The sequence below is a fragment of the Columba livia genome, chromosome 30 (assembly GCF_036013475.1).
Source record: "Columba livia isolate bColLiv1 breed racing homer chromosome 30, bColLiv1.pat.W.v2, whole genome shotgun sequence".
NCBI lineage: Eukaryota > Metazoa > Chordata > Aves > Columbiformes > Columbidae > Columba > Columba livia.
This window is the reverse complement of record NC_088631.1, coordinates 916,632-943,251: the sequence shown is the minus strand read 5'-3', so window position 1 is coordinate 943,251 and position 26,620 is coordinate 916,632. Positions and strand designations below refer to the sequence as shown.

General features: G+C 61.0%; 2 protein-coding genes across 3 annotated transcripts; one reads left to right on the top strand and one right to left on the bottom strand.

Annotated features, from left to right (window-relative positions):
* Positions 1-408: 408 nt before the first annotated feature.
* Positions 409-7,868, bottom strand: PGLYRP2 (peptidoglycan recognition protein 2). 2 transcript variants are annotated; one of them, XM_065043799.1, is made up of 5 exons: positions 7,780-7,868; positions 3,673-4,482; positions 2,047-2,257; positions 1,682-1,976; positions 409-1,599 (listed from the first exon to the last, which is right to left on the bottom strand). In XM_065043799.1, exons 1-5 carry the CDS (start codon positions 7,826-7,828, stop codon positions 1,597-1,599), a joined length of 1,368 nt encoding a protein of 455 aa, XP_064899871.1. In that variant the 5' UTR covers positions 7,829-7,868; the 3' UTR covers positions 409-1,596. The 2 variants fall into 2 exon arrangements, with proteins under 2 accessions (XP_064899871.1, XP_064899872.1); XM_065043800.1 differs by having other exon boundaries at positions 3,889-4,482.
* A 5,297-nt stretch (positions 7,869-13,165) lies between these two features.
* LOC102095786 (ultra-long-chain fatty acid omega-hydroxylase) lies at positions 13,166-25,549 on the top strand. Its single transcript, XM_065043940.1, has 12 exons — positions 13,166-13,402; positions 15,697-15,841; positions 16,675-16,728; positions 18,082-18,209; positions 20,149-20,336; positions 21,714-21,981; positions 23,221-23,287; positions 23,361-23,490; positions 23,563-23,696; positions 23,794-23,858; positions 25,000-25,082; positions 25,276-25,549. Exons 1-12 carry the CDS (start codon positions 13,217-13,219, stop codon positions 25,451-25,453), a joined length of 1,626 nt encoding a protein of 541 aa, XP_064900012.1. The 5' UTR covers positions 13,166-13,216; the 3' UTR covers positions 25,454-25,549.
* The last annotated feature ends 1,071 nt before the right edge of the window (positions 25,550-26,620 follow it).

Genomic DNA, 26,620 nt, shown 5'->3' with positions numbered 1-26,620 from the left:
GTACCCTGGTTGCTGGGTATGTGCATCTGGTTTAAATGCCATCATTAGGTTTCAGAGTGAACAGGTCATCTGAGCTTCTGCCTCAGCCAGATCCATGGCTGGGGACACCCCAAGAGGGGTCACCCCACTGTGGGTCACCCCTCTTAGGGGACTGAGTACCCCTGTGGCAAGTTGTATTCATCTGGTTTAAGCGCCATCATTAGGTTTCAGAGTGAACAGCTGCTGAAGATGGCAGTTCCTGGGTGCTGTGGGGTGGGCACCTTGGGGTGCTGGGTGGCCACCTTGGGGTGCCACAGCACCCAGCCCTGCAGCAGGTCCAGGGTGCCCGGCTCCTCTCCCATCACCCCACGGCTGCCCCCCACCCCCCATGCCTCAGTTTCCCCCTCCAGGAACCACCCAAAGCCAACGTCCTGGCACTGACTTTATTGGGGTGGAATCTTGGGTGGTTTGTGGCGACTGGGTTGGGCTGGTGGCACCCATGGGACCGGGGTCCATCTGGCACCCATGGGACTGGGTCCATCTGGACCAGGGTCTATCTGGCACCCATGGGACCAGGGTTCATCTGGTACCCATGGGTCTCGTGTCCACCTGACCCTGGTCCACCTGGCACCCATGGGACCAGTGTCCTTCTGGCACCCATGGGACTGGTGTCCATCTGACCTGGGTCCTTCTGGCACCCATGGGACCAGGGTCCATCTGGCACCCATGGGACTGGTGTCCACCTGGCACCCATGGGACCAGGTGTATCAGAACCAGGTCCATGTGGCACCTGTGGGACCAGTGTCTCTCTGGCACCCATGAGACTGGGTCCATCAGAACCAGGTCTATCTGGCACCCATAGGACTGGTGTCCATCTGGCCCTGGTCCATCTGGCACCCATGGGACCAGTGTCTTTCTGGCACCCATGGGACTGGTGTCCATTCGACCAGGGTCCATTTGGCACCCATGGGACTGGGTCCATCTGGCCCTGGTCCATCTGGCACCCATGGGACCAGTGTCCATCTGGCACCCATGGGACTGGTGTCCATCTGACCAGGGTCCATCTGGCACCCATGGGACTGGGTCCATCAGGACCTGGGTCCACCTGGCACCCATGGGACCAGTGTCCTTCTGGCACCCATGGGACTGGTGTCCATCCGACCAGGGTCCATTTGGCACCCATGGGACTGGGTCCATCTGGCCCTGGTCCATCTGGCACCCATGGGACCAGTGTCCTTCTGGCACCCATGGGACTGGTGTCCATCCGACCAGGGTCCATTTGGCACCCATGGGACTGGGTCCATCTGGCCCTGGTCCATCTGGCACCCATGGGACCAGTGTCCTTCTGGCACCCATGGGACTGGTGTCTATCTGACCAGGGTCCATCTGGCACCCATGGGACTGGGTCCATCGGGACCTGGGTCCATCTGGCACCCATGAGACTGGGTCCATCAGAACCAGGTCCATCTGGCACCCATGGGACTGGGTCCATCAGAACCAGGTCCATCTGGCACCCACGGGACCCAGAGTCCCCCCAGGTTGCCATCCATCGCTGCCATGTCAACCATCACCCACATCACCAGCACCCATCCAGCCCAGCACCCGTGGGGCCGATCCTCACTGCAGCAGAGACAAGAAACCCCCATCAATCCCCGCGCCACCTCCAACCCCCGGAGATGCCACCACCGAGCCCGGTTCTCACCACGAAGCCGCGCCAGGTCTCGATCTCACGGAAGAGCGACTCTCCGGGACAATCGGTGTGACCCATCTGCCGGTGGCCACGCACGGTGTAGTTATGGCGGAGGCGACCGGTGCGCACGGCGCAGGGCAGGAGCTCGTCCCTCACCAGCGCGATGGTGTCGACGTCCGGCAAGGTGGCCGAGAAATCCCCGACGTAGCCCACGCCGTAACCGCGGCTGTTGTAGCCTTTGGTGTGGGCGCCCACCCAGTGCCACCCGCGCCCTTGGTACACGTAGCCGTCCGAGCCCACCACGAAGCTGCCGAAGCACCGGTGGGTCAACCGGGCGCCGCCGGTGCCGGGGACGCGGTGAACTGGGTGGGTCTTACCTGTAGCCGATGTCGTCCCAGCCGCGCGTGTCCTGGTGGAAGCGTTGCATGGCGCGCATGGCGCCGGCGCAGGCGGCGAAGCTGCGGCACGGTGTGCCGGGGGAGAAGGTGTGGTGGATGTAGACGGAGCCCAAGGGGAGGGACAAGGGTTTGGGGGTGCCCCGGTAGGGGCGGGCGCCCCACATGCAGCGGGGGACGATGGCCGGGCACTCTGTGGGGAAGGGGAGGGAGGGGATGTGGTGATGGATACTTGGGGACCAGCTTGGGGACACTGTGGGTGGGGACAGGGGGGTGTCCCCCTGGGGTCAGCTCAGTGGGGGGATGTGGGGTGTCAGGGTGGGTCTTGGTTGGGGACAGGGGGGTGTCCACCAAGGGGACATGGTGGTGTCTGACCAGCGACTCATCTATGGAGGACACACCAGAGGACGTGGTGGTGACCATCCAGGGGACACATCAGTGGCCAGGGCCCCATTATCCAGGGGACACAGTGGTGACACCCAGGGGACACATCGGTGGCCATCCAGGGGCCACCATCCAAGGGATACAGTGGTGACACCCAGGGACACACTGGTGTCCATCCAGGGGCCACCACCCAAGGGACTCAGTGGTGACCACCCAAACGACACAGTGGGGACACCCAGGGGCCACATCGGTGGCCATCCAGGGGCCACCACCCGAGGGATACAGTGGTAACACCCAAGGGACACATTGGTGTCCATCCAGGGGACATGGTGGTGACCATCCAGGGTCCACCACCCAAGGGACACAGTGGTGACACCCAGGGAACACCGGTGTCCACACAGGGGACATGGTGGTGTCTGGCCAGGGACCCATCTATGGAGGACACATCAGAGGACATGGTGGTGACCACCCAGGGGACACAGTGATGACACCCAGGGACATGTTGCTGTCCATCCAGGGGACATGTGGTGTCCATCTAGGGGTCACCATTCAAGGGACAGAGTGGTGACACCCAGGGGACACAGTGGTGACACCCAGGGACACATTGGTGTCCATCCAGGGGCCACCACCCAAGGGACACAGTGGTGACCACCCAAGGGATACAGTGGTGACACCCAGGGACACATTGGTGTCCATCCAGGGGACATGTGGTGTCCATCCAGGGGCCACCACCCAAGGGACACAGTGGTGACCACCCAAGGGATACAGTGATGACACCCAGGGACACATTGGTGTCCATCCAGGGGACATGTGGTGTCCATCCAGGGGCCACCATCCAAGGGACACAGTGGTGACCACCCAAGGGATACAGTGATGACACCCAGGGACACATTGGTGTCCATCCAGGGGCCACCACCCAAAGGACACAGTGGTGACACCCAAGGGACTCAATGGTGACCACGCAAAGGACACTGTAGTGACACCCAAAGGACACCGTGGTGACATCCAAAGGACCCAGTGGTAACACCCAGGGGACACCCTGGTGTCCAAGCCACCAGTGGGTGCCCCCCCAGGGACCATAGTGTCACCTGACCCCTCCAGGCCCCATGTCCCCAACCAACTCTCGGAGCTCCACTCCCCCCAGCGCCACCTCCACTGAGGTGCCCCTGGGGATGCCAGGGTTGGGGACAGATGTGACATCACCCCCCGGTGCCGTATTCGTACCCACGTAGCGCTCGGTGAACTCCCGCGATGCGCGCTGAGCGATGGCGACCTCCTCCTCGGCACCCACGTCCTCCAGCAGCTCCCGGGTGGGCGGCAGCACCCGCAGCACCCTCAGCATGGCCAGCACCTCCTTCTCCAGCTTCCCCGCCCCCGCCAGCACCCCAAAATCCCGCCGCCGGTAGCTGCTGGGCGGTCTCCCCTCCTCTGTGCCGTTACCTGTCCCGTAGTAGTCACGGAGAAGCTTGGCGAGCCAGATAGGATCCCCGGCCAAGCGGTTGCCCAGCAGCACCCCGTCCATCGCCCCGTTGGCCACGGCATCGGGGACAAGCGACGGGGGTCCCATCAGGGTGTAATTTTGGGGGTGGTCCACGTCGTCCCAGCAGCCCCCGGGGCCCAACGTGGCGCCGTGGCCGCGGCGCGCCAAGAGGAACGACGTCCCCAAGGCCTCGGCGATGGTGACGGCGAAGAGCGGATCGACGGGGGCGTCGAGGATGGGCCCCTCGCCCGCCCGCCTCAACCCCACGGCGATGCCGGCCAGGAGGGGGCCCAGCGCCACGGTGGAGCCGTCGGGCGCCAGCACCGCGGCGTCGCGGTGGAGGAGCTGCGTGAGGAGCTGCCATTGGTCCGGGTTGAGCGCCGGCGGGGCCGTGGTGACGTTGGGGGGTTCTCCAAGCACCGCGCGGCACCCCGGGGTGCTGCAGCCACCCAGCGCCAACGCCAGCTCCGCCATGGTGACGGTGACGTTGGCGTGGGGTGACTCCAGGGCTTCCACCATGTGGATCACCGAGTCCATGTGGCGCGGGGGGAGGCCTGGGGGGGACACGGAGGGGGTGGGGGGTGCGAGAAAATGGGGGGAAATGAGCCCAAAATGAGAGGGAAGCACCTAAAAATGGGGAATGCACCCCAAACTGGGTGATTGGAGCATAATGAGGGGAAATGCACCCAAACTGGGTGAATGAGCCCAAAACTGGGTGAGTGCACCCGAACCAAAATGATTGCACCCAAAAGTGGGTGAATGCACCCCAAAAAAGGGTGAATGCACCCAAACCAAAATGATTGCACCCAAAAGTGGGTGAATGCACCCCAAAAAAGGGTGAATGCACCCAAAACAGGGTGAATGCACCCAAACCAAAATGATTGCACCCAAAACTTGGTGAATGCACCCCAAAAAAGGGTGAATGCACCCATAACAGGATGAATGCACCCAAAACTGGGTGAATGCACCCGAACCAAAATGATTGCACCCAAAAGTGGGTGAATGCACCCCAAAAAAGGGTGAATGCACCCAAAACAGGGTGAATGCACCCAAACCAAAATGATTGCACCCAAAACTTGGTGAATGCACCCCAAAAAAGTGTGAATGCACCCATAACAGGATGAATGCACCCAAAACTGGGTGAATGCCCCCAAAACAGGGCGAATGCACCCCAAACTGGGTGAATGCACCCAAAACTGGGTGAATGCACCCAAAACTGGGTGATTGGAGCAAAATGAGGGGAAATGCACCCAAAACTGGGTGAATGAACCCGAACCAAAATGATTGCACCCAAAAGTGGGTGAATGCACCCCAAAAAAGGGTGAATGCACCCATAACAGGATGAATGCACCCAAAACTGGGTGAATGCCCCCAAAACTGGGTGAATGCACCCAAACCAAAATGATTGCACCCAAAACTGGGTGAATGCAGCCCAAAAAAGGGTGAATGCACCCAAAACAGGGTGAATGCACCCAAACCAAAATGATTGCACCCAAAACTTGGTGAATGCACCCCAAAAAAGTGTGAATGCACCCATAACAGGATGAATGCACCCAAAACTGGGTGAATGCCCCCAAAACAGGGCGAATGCACCCCAAACTGGGTGAGTGCACCCAAAACTGGGTGAATGCACCCAAAACTGGGTGATTGGAGCAAAATGAGGGGAAATGCACCCAAAACTGGGTGAATGCACCTGAACCAAAATGATTGCACCCAAAACTTGGTGAATGCACCCCAAAAAAGGGTGAATGCACCCATAACAGGATGAATGCACCCAAAACTGGGTGAATGCACCCGAACCAAAATGATTGCACCCAAAACTTGGTGAATGCACCCCAAAAAAGGGTGAATGCACCCAAAAAAGGGTGAACGCACCCAAAACTGTGTGAGTGAACCAAACCGAGGGGAAATGCACCCAAAGAAAGGGCGAATGCACCCAAACCAGGATGGATGCACCCAAAACAAAGGCGGGGGGGGCACCCAAAACAAAGAGGGGGCAACCAAACCAGGGTCAAAGCACGCAGAGCAGAGCAAGTGCACCCAGAAAAGGGGAAATGCACCCCAAAATAGAGCAAATGAACCCAAACGGGCTGTCGCGGGGTGTTGTAGCATGTTGTAGCATGTTGTGGTGTGTTGTGGGGTGTTGTGGGGTGTTGTAGCATGTTCCAGCATGTCCTAGCGTGTCGTGGGGTGTTGCAGCATGTTGTGGCATGTTCTAGCATGTTGAGGCATGTTGTGGGGTGTCACGGGGTGCTGCAGCTGCCGTGACGTGTTCTGGCGTGTCCTAGCATGTCATGGGGTGTTGCAGCATGTCATGGCATGTTCTGGCGTGTCCTAGCATGTCATGGGGTGTTGCAGCATGTCATGGCATGTTCTGGCGTGTCCTAGCATGTCACGGGGTGCTGCAGCATGTCATGGCATGTTCTGGCATGTCCCAACGTGTCGTGGGGTGTTCCAGCATGTTGTGGTATGTTGTGGTGTGTCCTAGTGTGTGTTGTGGGGGGTTGTAGCATGTTCTGGCGTGTCCTAGCGTGTCAGGGGTGCTGCAGCATGTCATGGCATGTTCTGGTGTGTCCTAGCATGTCATGGGGTGCTGCAGCTGCCGTGGCATGTTGTGGCGTGTCCTAGCATGTCATGGGGTGTTGCAGCATGTCATGGCATGTTGTGGCATGTCCTAGCGTGTCATGGGGTGTTGCAGCATGTTGTGGCATGTTGTGGCATGTCCTAGCATGTCATGGGGTGTTGCAGCATGTCATGGCATGTTCTGGCATGTCCTAGCATGTCATGGGGTGCTGCAGCATGTTGTGGCATGTTCTGGTGTGTCCTAGTGTGTGTTGTGGGGGGTTGTAGCATGTTCTGGCGTGTCCTAACATGTCATGGGGTGCTGCAGCATGTCATGGCATGTTCTGGCGTGTCCTAGTGTGTCATGGGGTGCTGCAGCAGCCATAGTGTGTTCTGGCGTGTCCTAACATGTCATGGGTGTGTTGCAGCATGTCATGGCATGTTCTGGCATGTCCTAACATGTCATGGGGTGCTGCAGCAGCCATAGCGTGTTCTGGCATGTCCCAACGTGTCACGGGGTGCTGCAGCATGTCATGGCATGTTCTGGCGTGTCCCAACATGTCATGGGGTGCTGCAGCATGTCATGGCATGTTCTGGCGTGTCCTAGCATGTCATGGGGAGTTGCAGCTGCCGTGGCATGTTGTGGCGTGTCCTAGTGTGTGTTGTGGGGGGTTGTAGCATGTTGTGGAGTGTCCTAGCATGTCACGGGGTGCTGCAGCTGCCGTGGCATGTTGTGGCGTGTTCTAGCGTGTCGTGGGGTGTTCCAGCATGTTGTGGCATGTTGTGGTGTGTTGTGGGGTATTGCAGCATATCATGGCGTGTTCTGGCGTGTCCTAGCATGTCACGGGGTGCTGCAGCTGCCATGGCATGTTCTGGCATGTCCCAACATGTCATGGGGTGTTGCAGCATGTCATGGCATGTTCTGGCGTGTCCCAACGTGTCATGGGCTGCTGCAGCATGTTGTGGCATGTTCTGGTGTGTCCTAGTGTGTGTTGTGGGGGGTTGTAGCGTGTTCTGGCGTGTCCTAGCATGTCACGGGGTGCTGCAGCTGCCGTGGCATGTTCTGGCATGTCCTAGCGTGTCATGGGTGTGTTGCAGCATGTCATGGCATGTTCTGGTGTGTCCCAACATGTCATGGGGTGCTGCAGCATGTCATGGCATGTTCTGGCATGTCCTAGCATGTCATGGGTGTGTTGCAGCATGTCGTGGCATGTTGTGGCGTGTCCTAGCGTGCCGCGGGGTGCTGCAGCAGCCATAGCGTGTTCTGGCGCGTGCCGGCGCGTCCCTACCTGTGCCGGGCGTGCAGAGGCTCAGCGCCGCCAGCAGCCAGGGGATCATGGTGCCGCGGCCGCACGGCCCGTGTGCCGCTGGACTTTGCCCCTGGGGGCGGGGACGGGGACACGGGGACACGGGGACATGGGGACACGGGGACATGGGGACACGGGGACATGGGGAGGGGCAGCACGTGTGTATGTGCACACGTGAGGGGCTGGAAAGGGGCTGAATATGTATGTATGTGTATATACACACACGTGTGTGCACAAGGCGTGTGTGCTTGTGCAAGGGGGTGCACATGTGTGTGCATGGGGTGTGTGTGCATACATACATGTGTGCATGTGCTTGTGCAAGGGGGTGCACATGTGTGTGTGCATGGGGTGTGTGTGCATACATACATGTGTGTGTGTGCTCGTGCATGGGGTGCGCACATATATGTGTGTGCATACGTGTGTGTGCGTGTGCAGGAGGTGCAAACATACGTGTGTGTGCACGGGGTGTGTGTGCAAACATACATGTGTGCACAAGGCACGTGTGCTTGTGCAAGGAGGTACACACGTGGGTGTGCATGGGGTGTGTGCATGCATATGTGTGTGTGCTCGTGCATGGGGTGCGTGCATACGTGTGTGTGCATACATATGTGTGTACGCATGTGCAGGAGGTGCAAACATACGTGTGTGTGCACAGGGTGTGTGCATACATATGTGTGTGTGTATGTGCAAGTGCGGGGGGTGCAAACATATATGTCTGTGTATGGGGTGTTTGTGCATGCATACATGTGTGTGCACAATGCGCGTGTGCTTGTGCAGGGGTGCACATGTGTGTGCATGGGGTGTGTGTGCATACATACGTGTGTGTGTGTGCTCGTGCATGGGGTGCGCACATATATGTGTGTGCATACGTGTGTGTGCGTGTGCAGGAGGTGCAAACATACATGTGTGTGTGTGTGTGCACGGGGTGTGTGTGCAAACATACATGTGTGCACAAGGCAAGTGTGCTTGTGCAAGGAGGTACACACGTGTGTGCGCATGGGGTGTGTGCATGCATACGTGTGTGTGCTCGTGCATGGGGTGTGTGCATACGTGTGTGTGCATACATATGTGTGTGTGCGTGTGCAGGAGGTGCAAACATACATGTGTGTGCACGGGGTGTGTGTGCAAACATACATATGTGCACAAGGCGCGTGTGCTCGTGCATGGGTGCACACATACGTGTGTACACATGTGCAGGAGGTGCAAACATACGTGTGCGTGCACGGGGTGTGTACATACATATGTGAGTGTGCATGTGCTCCTGCGGGGGGTGCAAACATATATGTCTGTGTATGGGGTGCTTGTGCATGCATACATGTGTGTGCACAATGCGCGTGTGCTTGTGCAGGGGTGCACATGTGTGTGCATGGGGTGTGTGTGCATACATACCTGTGTGTGTGTGCTCGTGCATGGGGTGCGCACATATATGAGTGTGCATACGTGTGTGTGCGTGTGCAGGAGGTGCAAACATACGTGTGTGTGTGTGTGTGTGTGCACGGGGTGTGTGTGCAAACATACATGTGTGCACAAGGCAAGTGTGCTTGTGCAAGGAGGTACACACGTGGGTGTGCATGGGGTGTGTGCATGCATATGTGTGTGTGCTCGTGCATGGGGTGTGTGCATACGTGTGTGTGCACACATGCGTGTGTGTGCGTGTGCAGGAGGTGCAAACATACGTGTGTGTGCACAGGGTGTGTGCATACATATGTGTGTGTGTATGTGCAAGTGCGGGGGGTGCAAACATATATGTCTGTGTATGGGGTGTTTGTGCATGCATACATGTGTGTGCACAATGCGCGTGTGCTTGTGCAGGGGTGCACATGTGTGTGCATGGGGTGTGTGTGCATACATACGTGTGTGTGTGCTCGTGCATGGGGTGCGCACATATATGAGTGTGCATACGTGTGTGTGCGTGTGCAGGAGGTGCAAACATACGTGTGTGTGCACGGGGTGTGTGTGCAAACATACATGTGTGCACAAGGCAAGTGTGCTTGTGCAAGGAGGTACACACGTGGGTGTGCATGGGGTGTGTGCATGCATACGTGTGTGTGCTCGTGCATGGGGTGCGTGCATACGTGTGTGTGCATACATATGTGTGTGTGCGTGTGCAGGAGGTGCAAACATACGTGTGTGTGCACGGGGTGTGTGCATACATATGTGTGTGTGCATGTGCAAGTGCGGGGGGTGCAAACATATATGTCTGTGTATGGGGTGTTTGTGCATGCATACATGTGTGTGCACAATGCGTGTGTGCTTGTGCAGGGGTGCACGTGTGTGTGCATGGGGTGTGTGTGCATACATACATGTGTGTGTGTGCTCGTGCATGGGGTGCGCACATATATGTGTGTGCATACGTGTGTGTGCGTGTGCAGGAGGTGCAAACATACGTGTGTGTGTGTGCACGGGGTGTGTGTGCAAACATACATGTGTGCACAAGGCAAGTGTGCTTGTGCAAGGAGGTACACACGTGGGTGTGCATGGGGTGTGTGCATGCATATGTGTGTGTGCTCGTGCATGGGGTGCATGCATACGTGTATGTGCATACATATGTGTGTGTGCGTGTGCAGGAGGTGCAAACATACGTGTGTGTGCACGGGGTGTGTGTGCAAACATACATATGTGCACAAGGCTCGTGTGCTCGTGCATGGGTGCACACATACATGTGTGTGCGTGTGCAGGAGGTGCAAACATACGTGTGTGTGCACAGGGTGTGTGCATACATATGTGAGTGTGTATGTGCAAGTGCGGGGGGTGCAAACATATATGTCTGTGTATGGGGTGTTTGTGCATGCATACATGTGTGTGCACAATGCGCGTGTGCTTGTGCAGGGGTGCACATGTGTGTGCATGGGGTGTGTGTGCATACATACATGTGTGTGTGTGCTCGTGCATGGGGTGCGCACATATATGTGTGTGCATACGTGTGTGTGCGTGTGCAGGAGGTGCAAACATACGAGTGTGTGCACGGGGTGTGTGTGCAAACATACATGTGTGCACAAGGCAAGTGTGCTTGTGCAAGGAGGTACACACGTGGGTGTGCATGGGGTGTGTGCATGCATACGTGTGTGTGCTCGTGCATGGGGTGTGTGCATACGTGTGTGTGCATACATATGTGTGTGTGCATGTGCAGGAGGTGCAAACATACATGTGTGTGCACAGGGTGTGTGCATACATATGTGAGTGTGCATGTGCAAGTGCGGGGGGTGCAAACATATATGTCTGTGTATGGGGTGTTTGTGCATGCATACATGTGTGTGCACAATGCGCGTGTGCTTGTGCAGGGGTGCACATGTGTGTGCATGGGGTGTGTGTGCATACATACATTTGTGTGTGTGCTCGTGCATGGGGTGCGCACATATATGTGTGTGCATACGTGTGTGTGCGTGTGCAGGAGGTGCAAACATACGTGTGTGTGTGTGTGTGCACGGGGTGTGTGTGCAAACATACATGTGTGCACAAGGCAAGTGTGCTTGTGCAAGGAGGTACACACGTGTGTGCGCATGGTGTGTGTGCATGCATACGTGTGTGTGCTCGTGCATGGGGTGTGTGCATACGTGTGTGTGCATACATATGTGTGTGTGCGTGTGCAGGAGGTGCAAACATACGTGTGTGCACGGGGTGTGTGCATACATATGTGAGTGTGCATGTGCAAGTGCGGGGGGTGCAAACATATATGTCTGTGTATGGGGTGTTTGTGCATGCATACATGTGTGTGCACAATGCGCGTGTGCTTGTGCAGGGGTGCACATGTGTGTGCATGGGGTGTGTGTGCATACATACATGTGTGTGTGTGCTCGTGCATGGGGTGCGCACATATATGAGTGTGCATACGTGTGTGTGCGTGTGCAGGAGGTGCAAACATACGAGTGTGTGCACGGGGTGTGTGTGCAAACATACATGTGTGCACAAGGCACGTGTGCTTGTGCAAGGAGGTACACACGTGGGTGTGCATGGGGTGTGTGCATGCATACGTGTGTGTGCACGTGCTTGTGCAGGGGGTGCACACATGTGTGTGTGTGCACAGGACACAAAACCACCAGGACACGTGTTGGGGACAAAGCCACCAGGACACGTGTTGGGGACAAAGCCACCAGGACATGTATCAAGACATGAAGCCACCAGGACACATGGTGACAAAGCCAACAGGACACATGTTGGGGACAAAGTCACCAGGACACATGTTGGGGACAAAGCCAGCAGGACACACAGTGACAAAGCCACCAGGACATGAAGCCACCAGGACACATATTGGGGACAAAGCCACCGGGACACATATTGGGGACAAAGCCACCAGGACATGAAGGCACCAGGACACACGTTGGGCACAAAGCCACCAGGACACGTGTCGGTGACAAAGCCACCAGGACACACGTTGGGGACAAAGCCACCAGGACACATATTGGGGACAAAGCCACCAGGACACGTGTTGGGGACAAAGCCACCACGACATGTATCAAGACATGAAGCCACCAGGACACATGGTGACAAAGCCACCAGGACACACATCAGGGGACAAAGCCACCAGGACACATGTCAGGGGACAAAGCCACCAGGACATGTATCAGGACATGAAGCCATCAGGACACACGGTGACAAAGCCACCAGGACATGAAGCCACCAGGACACATGTTGGGGACAAAGCCACCAGGGCACATGTCAGGGGACAAAGCCACCAGGACACATGTTGGGGACAAAACCACCACGACGTGTATCAAGACATGAAGCCACCAGGACACATGGTGACAAAGCCACCAGGACACACATCAGGGGACAAAGCCACCAGGACACATGTTAGGACATGAAGCCACCAGGACACACGTCAGTGACAAAGCCACCAGGGCATGAAGCCACCAGGACACATGTTGGGGACAAAGCCACCAGGACACACATCAGTGACAAAGCCACCAGGACATGAAGCCACCAGGACACATGTCGGTGACAAAGCCACCAGGACACATGTCGGTGACAAAGCCACCAGGACATGAAGCCACCAGAACACATGTCGGTGACAAAGCCACCAGGACACACGGTGACAAAGCCACCAGGACACATGTTGGGGACAAAGTCACCAGGACGCACGTCAGGACATGAAGCCACCAGGACACACGGTGACAAATCCACCAGGACATGAAGCCACCAGGACACACGTTGGGGACAAAGCCACCAGGACACATGTTGGGGACAAAACCACCACGACACCTATCAAGACATGAAGCCACCAGGACACATGGTGACAAAGCCACCAGGACACATGTTGGGGACAAAGTCACCAGGACATACGTTGGTGACAAAGCCACCAGGATATACATCAGTGACAAAGCCACCCGGATGTGACAGCCGGCAGCGGGGACACGTGACTCTGTGGCCACCCCCCCCCCAACCTTTGCCCTGTCCCCAGTGTCCCCAGCGTGCGGGGACCATGGCGGTGACCTGGGCGCTGGGTCCCCTGGGCGCGGTGGCCGTTGTCACCCTGGTCCTGACCCTGCTGCTGCGGTGGCTTTGGGATGTCACCGTCACTGTCACCCGCTTCTGGGCCACTTGTCACCAGCTGCGCCGCTTCCCCCGGCCACCCTGGCGCAACTGGCTGCTGGGGCACACTGGCATGGTGAGGGGACAAGGGACAGGGCGGCGGCACCGGAGGGGTGACAGGGACAGGGTGGCGGCACTGGGGGGACAGTGGGGACAGGGCGGTGGCACTGGGGGGTGACAGGGACAGGGCGGTGGCACTGGGGGGACAGTGGGGACAGGGCGGTGGCACTAAGGGGACAGGGTGGTGGCACTGGGGGGTGACAGGGACAGGGCGGTGGCACTGGGGGGACAGTGGGGACAGGGTGGTGGCACTAAGGGGACAGGGTGGTGGCACTGGGGGGGTAACAGGGACAGGGTGGTGGCAATGGGGGGTGACAGGGACAGGGTGGTGGCACTGGGGGGACAGTGGGGACAGGGCGGTGGCACTAAGGGGACAGGGTGGTGGCACTGGGGGGTGACAGGGACAGGGTGGTGGCACTGGGGGGACAGTGGGGACAGGGCGGCGGCACTAAGGGGACAGGGTGGTGGCACTGGGGGGTGACAGGGACAGGGTGGTGGCACTGGGGGGACAGTGGGGACAGGGTGGTGACACTAAAGGGACAGGGTGGTGGAACTGGGGGGGGTAACAGGGACAGGGTGGTGGCAATGGGGGGTGACAGGGACAGGGTGGTGGCACTGAGGGGACAGTGGGGACAGGGCGGCGGCACCGGAGGGGTGACAGGGACAGGGTGGTGGCACTGAGGGGACAAGGGGGAAAAGGTGGTGGCACTGGGAGACAGTGATAGGGTGGTGGCACTGGGGGGGGTGACAGGGACAGGGTGGTGGCATTGGGGGGACAGTGGGGACAGGGTGGTGGCACTGGGGGGGTAACAGGGACAGGGTGGTGGCACTGGGGGGACAGTGGGGACAGGGCGGTGGCACTGGGGGGTGACAGGGACAGGGCGGTGGCACTAAGGGGACAGGGACAGGGTGGTGGAACTGGGGGGTGACAGGGACAGGGCGGTGGCACTGGGGGGACAGTGGGGACAGGGCGGTGGCACTAAGGGGACAGGGTGGTGGAACTGGGGGGGGTAACAGGGACAGGGTGGTGGCAATGGGGGGTGACAGGGACAGGGTGGTGGCACTGAGGGTACAGGGCGGTGGCACTGGAGGGGTGACAGGGGCAGGGTGGTGGCACTGGGGGGACAGTGGGGACAGGGTGGTGGCACTGGGGGGGTAACAGGGACAGGGTGGTGGCACTGGGGGGACAGTGGGGACAGGGTGGTGGCACTAAGGGGACAGGGTGGTGGCACTGGGGGGGTAACAGGGACAGGGTGGTGGCAATGGGGGGTGACAGGGACAGGGTGGTGGCACTGAGGGGACAAGGGGGACAAGGTGGTGGCACTGGGAGACAGTGATAGGGTGGTGGCACTAGGGGGGGTGACAGGGACAGGGTGGTGGCACTGGGGGGGGTAACTGGGACAGGGTGGTGGCACTAAGGGGACAGTGGAGACAGGGTGGTGGCACTGGTGGGGTGACAGGGACAGGGTGGTGGCACTGAGGGGACAGTGGGGACAGGGCGGTGGCACTGGGGGGTGACAGGGACAGGGTGGTGGCACTGAGGGGACAAGGGGGACAAGGTGGTGGCACTGGGAGACAGTGATAGGGTGGTGGCACTAGGGGGAGGTGACAGGAACAGGGTGGTGGCACTGGGGGATGACAGGGACAGGGTGGTGGCACTAAGGGGACAGTGGGGACAGGGCGGTGGCACTGGGGGGTGACAGGGACAGGGTGGTGGCACTGAGGGGACAAGGGGGACAAGGTGGTGGCACTGGGAGACAGTGATAGGGTGGTGGCACTGGGGGGGGTGACAGGGACAGGGTGGTGGCACTGGGGGGACAGTGGGGACAGGGCGGTGGCACTGGGGGGTGACAGGGACAGGGTGGTGGCACTGGGAGACAGTGATAGGGTGGTGGCACTAGGGGGGGTAACTGGGACAGGGTGGTGGCACTAAGGGGACAGTGGAGACAGGGTGGTGGCACTGGTGGGGTGACAGGGACAGGGTGGTGGCACTGGGGGGACAGTGGGGACAGGGCGGTGGCACTGGGGGGTGACAGGGACAGGGTGGTGGCACTGGGAGACAGTGATAGGGTGGTGGCACTGGGGGGGGTGACAGGGACAGGGTGGTGGCACTGGGGGGATGACAGGGACAGGCTGGTGGCACTGAGGGGACAAGGGGGACAAGGTGGTGGCACTGGGAGACAGTGATAGGGTGGTGGCACTGGGGGGCGTGACAGGGACAGGGTGGTGGCACTGGGGGGGCAGGGTGGTGGCACTGGGGGGTCACCGCGGTGTCCCCAGGGCTGTCCCTGACCCCGCAGTGTCCCCAAGGCCCAGGTGACAGAGGAGGGCCTGCAGCAGGTGGCCGCGCTGGTGGCCCGGTACCGGGACGGGTGCCTGTGGTGGCTGTCACCCTGGATCCCCATCCTGCGCCTCTTCCACCCCGACACCCTGCGCCCCATCCTCATGGCCTCAGGTAGGACACCGGGGCCACCACCCTGTCCCCAGGGCCACCACCCTGTCCCCAGGGCTGCCCAGGGGTGTCACCATGGCCGGCACGGTCACCTGGTTGTGTCCCAGCACCTGTGGTGGCCACCAAGGGTCTCCAGAGTCACCCAGAGGTGTCACCCATGGCCAACCCCAATGTCACCCCATAGTGGCCACCAACTTGTCCTTGAAGGTCCCCAGGGCCACCCAAAGGTGTCACCATGGCCAACTCAAACGTGACCCCATAGTGATCACCAACCTGTCCCTGAGGGTCCCCAGGGCCACCCAAAGGTGTCACCATGGCCAACGCAAATGTCACCCCATAGTGGCCACCAACCTGTTCCTAAGGGTCCCCAGGGCCACCCAGAGGTGTCACCATGGCCAACCCCAATGTCACCCCATAGTGGCCACCAACTTGTCCTTGAAGGTCCCCAGGGCCACCCAAAGGTGTCACCATGGCCAACTCAAACGTGACCCCATAGTGATCACCAACCTGTCCCTGAGGGTCCCCAGAGTCACCCAGGGGTGTCACCCATGGCCAACGCAAATGTCACCCCATAGTGGCCACCAACCTGTCCCTAAGGGTCCCCAGGGCCACCCAGAGGTGTCACCCATGGCCAATCCAGATGTCACCCCACAGTGACCACCAACTTGTCCCTGATGGTCCCCAGAGTCACCCAGGGGTGTCACCAGGCCCAGCCAAGTGTCCTGGTTGCACCCAACCCCCCCCAAGTTGGTTATGGGTGCAGATGGGTGTCCCCTCCCCTGGGGTCTCCGATGTCACCTCATTGTCACCGTCACCACCCCTGTCCCCTCCCGCAGCCTTCGTGGCCCCCAAGGACCAGAAGTTCTACGGCTTCCTCAGGCCCTGGCTGGGTGAGTGGGTGCGGGGGGCAGCACCCATGGGTGCCCTGTGGCCGGTGTCACCGTGGGGCGGGTGTCACCATGTGCTGGGTGTCACCATGGGGCGGGTGTCACCATGGGGCGGGTGTTACCATGTGCTGGGTGTCACCATGGGACGGGTGTCACCATGGGACAGGTGTCACCATGGGGCGGGTGTCACCATGTTCTGGGTGTCACCATGGGGCGGGTGTCACCATGGGACAGGTGTCACCATGGGGCTGGTGTCACCATGGGACAGGTGTCACCATGGGGCTGGTGACACCATGGGACGGGTGTCATAGCAGGTCTGGTGTCACCATGGGGTGGCTGTCACCATGGGACAGGTGTCACCATGGGGCTGATTTCACCATGGGGCGGGTGTCACCATGGGGTGGGTGTCACCATGGGACAGGTGTCACCATGGGGCTGAGGACACCATGGGACGGGTGTCACGGTGGGTCCGGTGTCACCATGGGGTGGGTGCCATCATGGGGCGGGTGTCACCATGGGGCTGGTGACACCATGGGGCGGGTGTCACCATGGGACAGGTGTCACCATAGGGCTGGTGACACCATGGGATGGGTGTAATGGCAGGTCCGGTGTCACCATGGGGTGACTGTCACCATGGGGCTGATTTCACCATGGGGCGAGTGTCACCATGGGGTGGGTGTCACCATGGGGCAGGTGTCACCATGGGGCTGGTGACACCACGGGACGGGTGTCACGGCGGGCCCGGTGTCACCATGGGGTGGCTGTCACCATGGGGCTGATTTCACCATGGGGCGGGTGTCACCATGGGGTGGGTGTCACCATGGGGCAGGTGTCACCATGGGGCTGGTGTCACCATGGGATGGGTGTCATGGCGGGTCCGGTGTCACCATGTGCTGGGTGTCACCATGGGGCGGGTGTCACCAAGGGACAGGTGTCACCATGGGGCTGGTGACACCATGTGCTGGATGTCACGGCAGGTCCGGTGTCACCATGGGGCGGGTGTCACCATGGGGCGGGTGTAACCATGGGGCTGGTGTCACCATGGGGCGGGTGTCACCATGGGACAGGTGTCACCATGGGGCTGGTGACACCATGGGACAGGTGTCACCGTGGGTCCGGTGTCACCATGGGGTGGGTGCCACCATGGGACAGGTGTCACCATGGGGCTAGTGACACCATGGGACGGGTGTCATGGCGGGTCCGGTGTCACCATGTGCTGGGTGTCACCAAGGGACAGGTGTCACCATGGGGCTGGTGACACCATGGGACGGGTGTCACGGTGGGTCCGGTGTCACCATGGGGTGGGTGTCACCATGGGGCGGGTGTCACCACGGGTTGGGTGCGGTGTCCCCACAGGGGACGGGCTGTTGCTGAGCGAGGGGCGCAAGTGGCAGCGTCACCGGCGCCTGTTGTCCCCGGCCTTCCACGGGGACGTCCTGCGGGGACACATGGACGCGTTCAACCGCTGCACCCGCCGCCTGCACGTGAGACCCGCTGCCTGCACCCTGCCTGCACCCTGCCTGCACCCCAACCCTGCCTGCACCCGCTGCCTGCACCCTGCCTGCACCCCAGTCCTGCCTGCACCCCAACCCTGCCTGTACCCCAGTCCTGCCTGCACCCCAACCCTGCCTGTACCCCAGTCCTGCCTGCACCCCAACCCTGCCTGCACCCCAGTCCTGCCTGCACCCCAACCCTGCCTGCACCCCAGTCCTGCCTGCACCCCAACCCTGCCTGTACCCTGCCTGCACCCCAACCCTGCCTGCACCCCAGCCCTGCCTGCACCCCAACCCTGCCTGCACCCACTGCCTGCACATGAACTGCTGCCTGCACATGAAATTGCTGCCTGTACATGAACCCGCTGCCTGCACATGAACCTCCTGCCTACACATGAACTGCTGCCTGCACATGAACCCGCTGCCTGCACATGAACTGCTGCCTGCACGTGAACCCACTGCCTGCACATGAACTGCTGCCTGCACGTGAACCTCCTGCCTACACATGAACTGCTGCCTGCACATGAACTCGCTGCCTGCACATGAACTGCTGCCTGCATATGAACCCACTGCCTGCACATGAACCCGCTGCCTGTACATGAACCCACTGCCTGCACATGAACTTCCTGCCTGCACATGAACCTCCTGCCTGCATATGAACCTCCTGCCTGCATATGAACCTGCTGCCTGCACATAAACTTCCTGCCTGCATATGAACCCGCTGCCTGCACATGAACCCGCTGCCTGTACATGAACCCGCTGCCTGCACATGAACCTCCTGCCTGCATATGAACCCGCTGCCTGCACATGAACCTCCTGCCTGCATATGAACCTGCTGCCTGCACATGAACCTCCTGCCTGCATATGAACCCGCTGCCTGTACATGAACCCGCTGCCTGCACATGAACCTCCTGCCTGCATATGAACCTCCTGCCTGCATATGAACCTCCTGCCTGCATATAAACCCGCTGCCTGCATATGAACCTGCTGCCTGCACATGAACCTCCTGCCTGCATATGAACCCGCTGCCTGCACATGAACCCGCTGCCTGCATATGAACCTCCAGCCTGCATATGAACCTCCTGCCTGCACATGAACCTCCTGCCTGCACATGAACCTCCTGCCTGCATATGAACCCACTGCCTGCATATGAACCTCCTGCCTGCATATGAACCTCCAGCCTGCATATGAACCTCCAGCCTGCATATGAACTGCTGCCTGCACATGAACCTCCTGCCTACACATGAACTGCTGCCTGCACATGAACCCGCTGCCTGCATATGAACCCGCTGCCTGCATATGAACCCACTGCCTGCATATGAACCTCCTGCCTGTACATGAACCTCCTGCCTGCATATGAACCTCCTGCCTGCACATGAACTCGCTGCCTGCACATGAACCTCCTGCCTGCATATGAACCTCCTGCCTGCACATGAACCTCCTGCCTGCACATGAACCTCCTGCCTGCATATGAACCTCCTGCCTGTACATGAACCTCCTGCCTGCACATGAACCTCCTGCCTGTACATGAACCTCCTGCCTGCACATGAACCTCCTGCCTGCATATGAACCTCCTGCCTGCACATGAACCTCCTGCCTGCATATGAACCTCCTGCCTGCACATGAACTGCTGCCTGCACATGAACCTGAACCCCAACCTGCACCCAACCCCTGTCCTGCACCTGCTGCCTGCACCCCAATTCTGTCCTGCACCCGCTGCCTGCATGTGAGCACCTGCTGCCTGGTCCCTGCCTGCACCTGCACCCGCTGCCTGCACCTGAACCCCAACCTGCACCCGCTGCCTGCACCTGAACCCCAACCTGCACCCGCTGCCTGCACCTGCACCCCAACCTGCACCCGCTGCCTGCACCTGAACCCCAACCTGCACCCGCTGCCTGCACCCAGCCCCAATCCCTGCCCCTGCCTGCAGGCGCAGTGGCGGGCAGCGGCGCAGGCAGCGGCGCAGGCAGGGACACCGGCAGGGACACCAGCAGGGACACCGGCAGGGACACCGGCAGGGACACCGGCAGTGGCACAGGAGGTGCTGGGCCAGCTCAGCCTCCTGACCCTGGACACGCTGCAGAGCTGCATCTTCGGCCAGCAGAACCACTGCCCGCAGTGAGTGACATCCCGCTGTCCCCACTGTCCCCAGTGACCATCCCTGCTGTCCCCAATGTCCCCAGTGACCATCCCCACTGTCCCCACTGTCCCCAGTGACCATCCCCGCTGTCCCCAATGTCCCCAGTGACCATCCCCGCTGTCCCCACTGTCCCCAGTGACCATCCCAGCTGTCCCCCAATGACCATCCCTGCTGTCCCCGCTGTCCCCAATGACCATCCCCGCTGTCCCCGCTGTCCCCCAGTGACCATCCCTGCTGTCCCCACTGTCCCCAGTGACCATCCCCGCTGTCCCCCAGTGACCATCCCTGCTGTCCCCACTGTCCCCAGTGACCATCCCAGCTGTCCCCTCTGTCCCCTGGTGACCATCCCCAGTTGTCTCTGGTGTCCCCAATTCCCCCCAGCTGTCCCCACTGTCCCCAGTGACCATCCCATCTGTCCCCCAGTGACCATCCCTGCTGTCCCCACTGTCCCCAGTGACCATCCCCACTGTCCCCATTGTCCCCAATGACTGTCCCCACTGTCCCCACTGTCCCCAGTGACCATGCTCGCTGTCCCCAGTGACCATCCCTGCTGTCCCCACTGTCCCCCAGTGACCATCCCAGCTGTCCCCACTGTCCCCAGCGACCATCTCCAGTTGTCCCTGGTGTCCCTGGTGTCCCCACTGACCATCCCCACTGTCCCCATTGTCCCCAATGACTGTCCCCACTGTCCCCGCTGTCCCCAGTGACCGTGCTCGCTGTCCCCAGTGACCATCCCCGCTGTCCCAAGTGACCATCCCTGCTGTCCCCACTGTCCCCAGTGACCATCCCAGATGTCCCCCAGTGACCATCCCCTCTGTCCCCCAGTGACCATCCCTGCTGTCCCCCAGTGACCATCCCTGCTGTCCCCACTGTCCCCAGTGACCATCCCTGCTGTCCCCCAGTGACCATCCCTGCTGTCCCCACTGTCCCCAGTGACCATCCCCGCTGTCCCCCAGTGATGATCCCTGCTGTCCCCAATGTCCCCAGTGACCGTCCCCGCTGTCCCAAGTGACCATCCCAGCTGTTCCCTCTGTCCCCTGGTGACCATCCCCAGTTGTCCCTGGTGTCCCTGGTGTCCCCACTGACCATCTCCACTGTCCCCCACTGTCCCCAGTGACCATCCCCACTGTCCCCATTGTCCCCAGTGACTGTCCCCACTGTCCCCGCTGTCCCCAGTGACCGTGCTCGCTGTCCCCAGTGACCGTCCCTGCTGTCCCCAGTGACCATCCCCAGCTGTCCCCACTGTCCCCTGGTGACCATCCCCAGTTGTCCCTGGTGTCCCCACTGACCATTCCCACTGTCCCCACTGTCTCCATTGCCCCAATGACTGTCCCCACTGTCCCCGCTGTCCCCAGGCAGCACGGCAAGTACATCCAGGCCATCATGGAGCTGAGCACCTTGGTGGTGAGACGCCAGCAGCGCCTGCTCCACCACCCGACGTGGCTCTACCGCCTGTCGGGCGACGGGCGCCGCTTCGCCCGGGCCTGCGCCACCGTCCACGCCTTCACGGCCGCCGTGGTGCAGCGCCGGCGCCAGGACCTGCGGCGCATGGGCCACCAGGCCTGGCCAGAGGGCCACCAGGGACGCCGGATGGACTTCATTGACCTGCTCCTGCTCGCTAAGGTGGGTGTGGGGTGGTGGGTGGCCATGGGTGGCTGGAGGGTGGTGGCCAAGGGGAGGGTTGGCCATGGGGAGGTGGTGGCCATAGCAGCATGGTGGTGGCCATGGGGATGGTGGTGGCCATGGGGAGATGGTGGTGGCCATGGGAAGGGTTGGCCATTGGGTGGTGGCCATAGCAGCATGGTGGTGGCCGTGGGGAGGGTTGGCCATAGGGAGATGGTGGTGTTCATGAGGAGGGTTGGCCATGGAGGTGGTGGTGGCCATGGGGAGATGGAGATGGTGGTGGCCATGGGGAGGGTTGGCCATGGGGAGGTGGTGGCCATGGGGAGATGGTGGTGGTCACGGGCAGGGTTGGCCATTGGGTGGTGGCCATGGGGATGGTGGTGGCCAAGGGGATGGTGGCCATGGGGAGACAGTGGTGGACAAGGGGAGGGTTGGCCATTGGGTGGTGGCCATAGCAGCATGGTGATGGCCATGAGAATGGTGGTGACCATGGGGAGATGGAGGTGGCCAAGGAGAGGTGGTGGTCATGGGGATGGTTGGCCGTTGAGTGGTGGCCATAGTAGCATAGTGGTGGCCATAGGGATGGTGGTGGCCATGGGGAGGGTTGGCCATGGGGAGGTGGCCATAGGAGCATGGTGATGGACATGGGGATGGTGGTGGCCAAGGGGATGGTGGTGGCCATGGGGAGATGGTGACCAAGGGGATGGTGGTCATGGGGAGATGGTGGTGGCCAAGGGGATGGTGGTGGCCATGGGGAGATGATGGTGGCCAAGGGGATGGTGGTGGCCATGGGGAGATGGTGACCAAGGGGATGGTGGTCATGGGGAGATGGTGGTGGCCAAGGGGATGGTGGTGGCCATGGGGAGATGATGGTGGCCAAGGGGATGGTGGTGGCCATGGGGAAATGGTGACCAAGGGGATGGTGGTCATGGGGAGATGGTGGTGGCCAAGGGGATGGTGGCCATGGGGAGATGATGGTGGCCAAGGGGATGGTGGTGGCCATGGGGAAATGGTGACCAAGGGGATGGTGGTCATGGGGAGATGGTGGTGGCCAAGGGGATGGTGGCCATGGGGAGATGATGGTGGCCATGGAAATGGTGGTGGCCATGGGGATGGTGTTGGCCAAGGGAATGGTGGCCAAGGGGATGGCGGCCAAGGGGACGGTGGTGGCCACGGGGAGTCTTGGCCACAGGGTGGTGGCCCTGGCTGTCCCCTTGGTTGCCACGCTGGCCCTTGCAGGACGAGGACGGCAACTCCCTGTCAGACGAGGACATCGCGGCCGAGGCCGACACCTTCATGTTCGAGGGTGAGGACCAGCCCCCTGCTGCCACCACCGGGAGGGGACACGCGTGTCCCCTACTCAGCCCATGTCCCCACAGGCCACGACACGACGGCCAGCGGGCTGGCCTGGCTGCTCTACAACCTGGCCCATCACCCCCACTACCAAGAGCGATGTCGCCAGGAGGTCCTGGAGCTCCTCCGGGGCAGGGACACCGAGGACATCGAGTGGTGAGAGGTCCCCGGTGTCACCGCCCGCCCAGCCGCCTCGGGGATGCCGGTGACAATGTCCCTTGTCCCCAGGGAGGACTTGTCCCGCCTGCCCTTCACCACCATGTGCATCAAGGAGAGTCTGCGCCTGCACCCGCCCGTCACCGCCGTGTCACGACGCTGTGCCCGGGACATCACGCTGCGCGACGGGCGCGTTGTCCCCAAGGGTACGGCTGCTGGCCCCGGTGTCACCGGCACTGATGGCCCCGGTGTCACCGGCACTGCTGGCCCCTGTCCCTAAGGGGGATGTGTCTGCCCGTCCAGGGGTCACCTGCCTGATGAGCATCTACGGGACCCACCACAACCCGGACATCTGGCCCGAGCCCGAGGTACAGCCGCTTGGCACGGGTGGCATCGGTGTGGGACAGCGGGGTGTCCCTGTCACTGCAGGACAGTGGGGTGTCCCTGTCACCATGGGACAGCAGGGTGTCCCTGTCACCATAGGAAGGGACAGCGGGGTGTCCCTGTCACTGCAGGACAGTGGGGTGTCCCTGTCACCATGGGAAGGGATAGCGGGGTGTCTCTGTCACCATGGGACAGCGGGGTGTCCCCCTCACCATGGGAAGGGATAGCGGGGTATCCCTGTCACCGTGGGAAGGGACAGCGGGGTGTCCCTGTCACTGCAGGACAGTGGGGTGTCCCTGTCACCATGGGAAGGGATAGTGGGGTATCCCTGTCACCATGGGACAGCGGGGTGTCCCTGTCACCATGGGAAGGGATAGCGGGGTATCCCTGTCACCATGGGACAGCAGGGTGTCCCTGTCACCGTGGGGCAGGGATAGCGGGGTGTCCCCATCACCACAGGACAGTGGGGTGTCCCTGTCACCATGGGCAGGGACAGTGGGATGTCCCCATCACCTCAGGACAGTGGGGTGTCCCTGTCACCATGGGCAGGGACAGCAGGGTGTCCCTGTCACCACAGGACAGCAGGGTGTTCCTGTCACCATGGGCAGGGACAGCGGGATGTCCCCAGCACCATGGGACAGTGGAATGTCCCCCTCCCTACGGCCAGGGACAGCAGGATGTCCCCATCACCACAGGACAGCGGGATGTTCCTGTCACCATGGGCAGGGACAGCAGGATGTCCCCGTCACCTCAGGACAGCGGGAGGTCCCTGTCACCATGGGCAGGGACAGCGGGATGTCCCCATCACCTCAGGACAGTGGGGTGTCCCTGTCACCATGGGCAGGGACAGTGGGATGTGCCCATCACTGTGGGACAGTGGGGTGTCCCTGTCACCATGGGCAGGGACAGCAGGATGTCCCCGTCACCTCAGGACAGTGGGGTGTCCCTGTCACCATGGGCAGGGACAGCGGGGTGTCCCTGTCACCTCAGGACAGCGGGAGGTCCCTGTCACCATGGGCAGGGACAGCAGGATGTCCCCATCACCTCAGGACAGTGGGGTGTCCCTGTCACCACGGGCAGGCCCAGCCGTGTCCCCAGGGTGTGCCAACGTCCTTGTCACTCCAGGTCTTCAACCCGCTGCGGTTCAGCCCGGAGAACAGCAAGGGACGGTCCCCGTTGGCCTTCGTCCCCTTCTCCGCCGGTCCCAGGTGAGCGTGGCAGGGACACCTGTGTCCCCACATGTCACCCCCCAGCCTCCTCGGGTTCTGAGCGGGTGGTTGTCCCCAAGCCGTGACGTTTGGGGACAACACCGTCCCCACCTTTGGGGACGGTCCACCCGGGCGGGGGGGCGTGCCGTCCCCCGTGTCCCCCGCGGAGGTGACACTGCGGCCGCGGTGGCAGGGACTGCATCGGGCAGAGCTTCGCCATGGCCGAGATGAAGGTGGTGGCAGCGCTGACGGTGGCGCGGTTCCGGATCCGGCCCGAGCCGGCGCGGCCGGCGCGGCGCAAGCCCGAGCTGATCCTGCGCGCACAGGACGGGCTGTGGCTGCGCGTGGAGCCGCTGCCCGCGGGGGCCTGAGGGACACGGGGACACACGTGGGGACACACGTGGCGACACACGTGGGGACACCCTGCCCGGGTCAGTGGGGAGTAAAGGGTGACATGTCACCACTCATCGATGTGTCCCCTGGGCCGTGTGTCTCCACCCATGGACATGTCCCTCCATGCCATGTGTCACTGTCCAGGGAGATGTCCCTCCATGCCACGTGTCACCACCCATGGACGTGTCACCACCCATGGACATATCCCCTGGGCCACATGTCACCATCCATGGATGTGTCCCCCCATGCCACATGTCACCCACCAGGGATGTGTCCCCTGGGCCACATGTCACCATCCACAGACATGTCCCTCCATGCCACATGTCACCACCCATGGACATGTCCCCCCATGCCACGTGGGGACACACGTGGGGACACCCTGCCCGGGTCAGTGGGGAATGAAGGGTGACATGTCACCACTCATCGATGCGTCCCCTGGGCCGTGTGTCTCCACCCATGGACATGTCCCTCCATGCCACATGTCACCACCCATGGATGTGTCCCCTGGGTCACGTGTCTCCATCCATGGACATGTCCCCCCATGCCACGTGTCACCACCCATGGACATGTCCCTCCATGCCACATGTCACCATCCATGGTTGTGTCCCCTGGGCCATGTGTCTCCATCCATGGACATGTCCCCCCATGCCACATGTCACCCACCAGGGATGTGTCCCCTGGGCCACATGTCACCATCCATAGACATGTCCCCCCATGCCACATGTCACCACCTATGGATGTGTCCCCTGGGCCACATGTCACCACCCGTGGACATATCTGCCCATGCCACATGTCACCACCCATGGATGTGTCCCCCCGTGCCACATGTCACCATCCACACACATGTCCCCCCATGCCACATGTCACCCACCAGGGATGTGTCCCCTGGGCCACATGTCACCATCCACAGACATGTCCCTCCATGCCATATGTCACCACCCATGGACATGTCCCTCCATGCCACGTGGGGACACACGTGGGGACGCACGTGGGGACACAAGTGGGGACACAAGTGGGGACACCCTGCCCGGGTCAGTGGGGAATAAAGGGTGACATGTCACCACTCATCGATGTGTCCCCTGGGTCACGTGTCTCCATCCATGGACATGTCCCCCCATGCCACTTGTCACCACCCATTGACATGT

Bases quoted from the DNA above. Each gene is read 5' to 3' on its own strand.
- PGLYRP2 (XM_065043799.1), bottom strand. From the start codon at position 7,828: ATGATCCCCTGGCTGCTGGCGGCGCTGAGCCTCTGCACGCCCGGCACA. The intron at 2,258-3,672 runs GTACGAATACGG...CCTTCCCCACAG, and splicing joins GTTCACCGAGCGCTACGTGG to AGTGCCCGGCCATCGTCCCC. The intron at 1,977-2,046 runs GTAAGACCCACC...GTGCTTCGGCAG, and splicing joins TGGGACGACATCGGCTACAG to CTTCGTGGTGGGCTCGGACG.
- LOC102095786 (XM_065043940.1), top strand. From the start codon at position 13,217: ATGGCGGTGACCTGGGCGCTGGGTCCCCTGGGCGCGGTGGCCGTTGTC. The intron at 21,982-23,220 runs GTGGGTGTGGGG...TGGCCCTTGCAG, and splicing joins ACCTGCTCCTGCTCGCTAAG to GACGAGGACGGCAACTCCCT. The intron at 23,288-23,360 runs GTGAGGACCAGC...ATGTCCCCACAG, and splicing joins CGACACCTTCATGTTCGAGG to GCCACGACACGACGGCCAGC.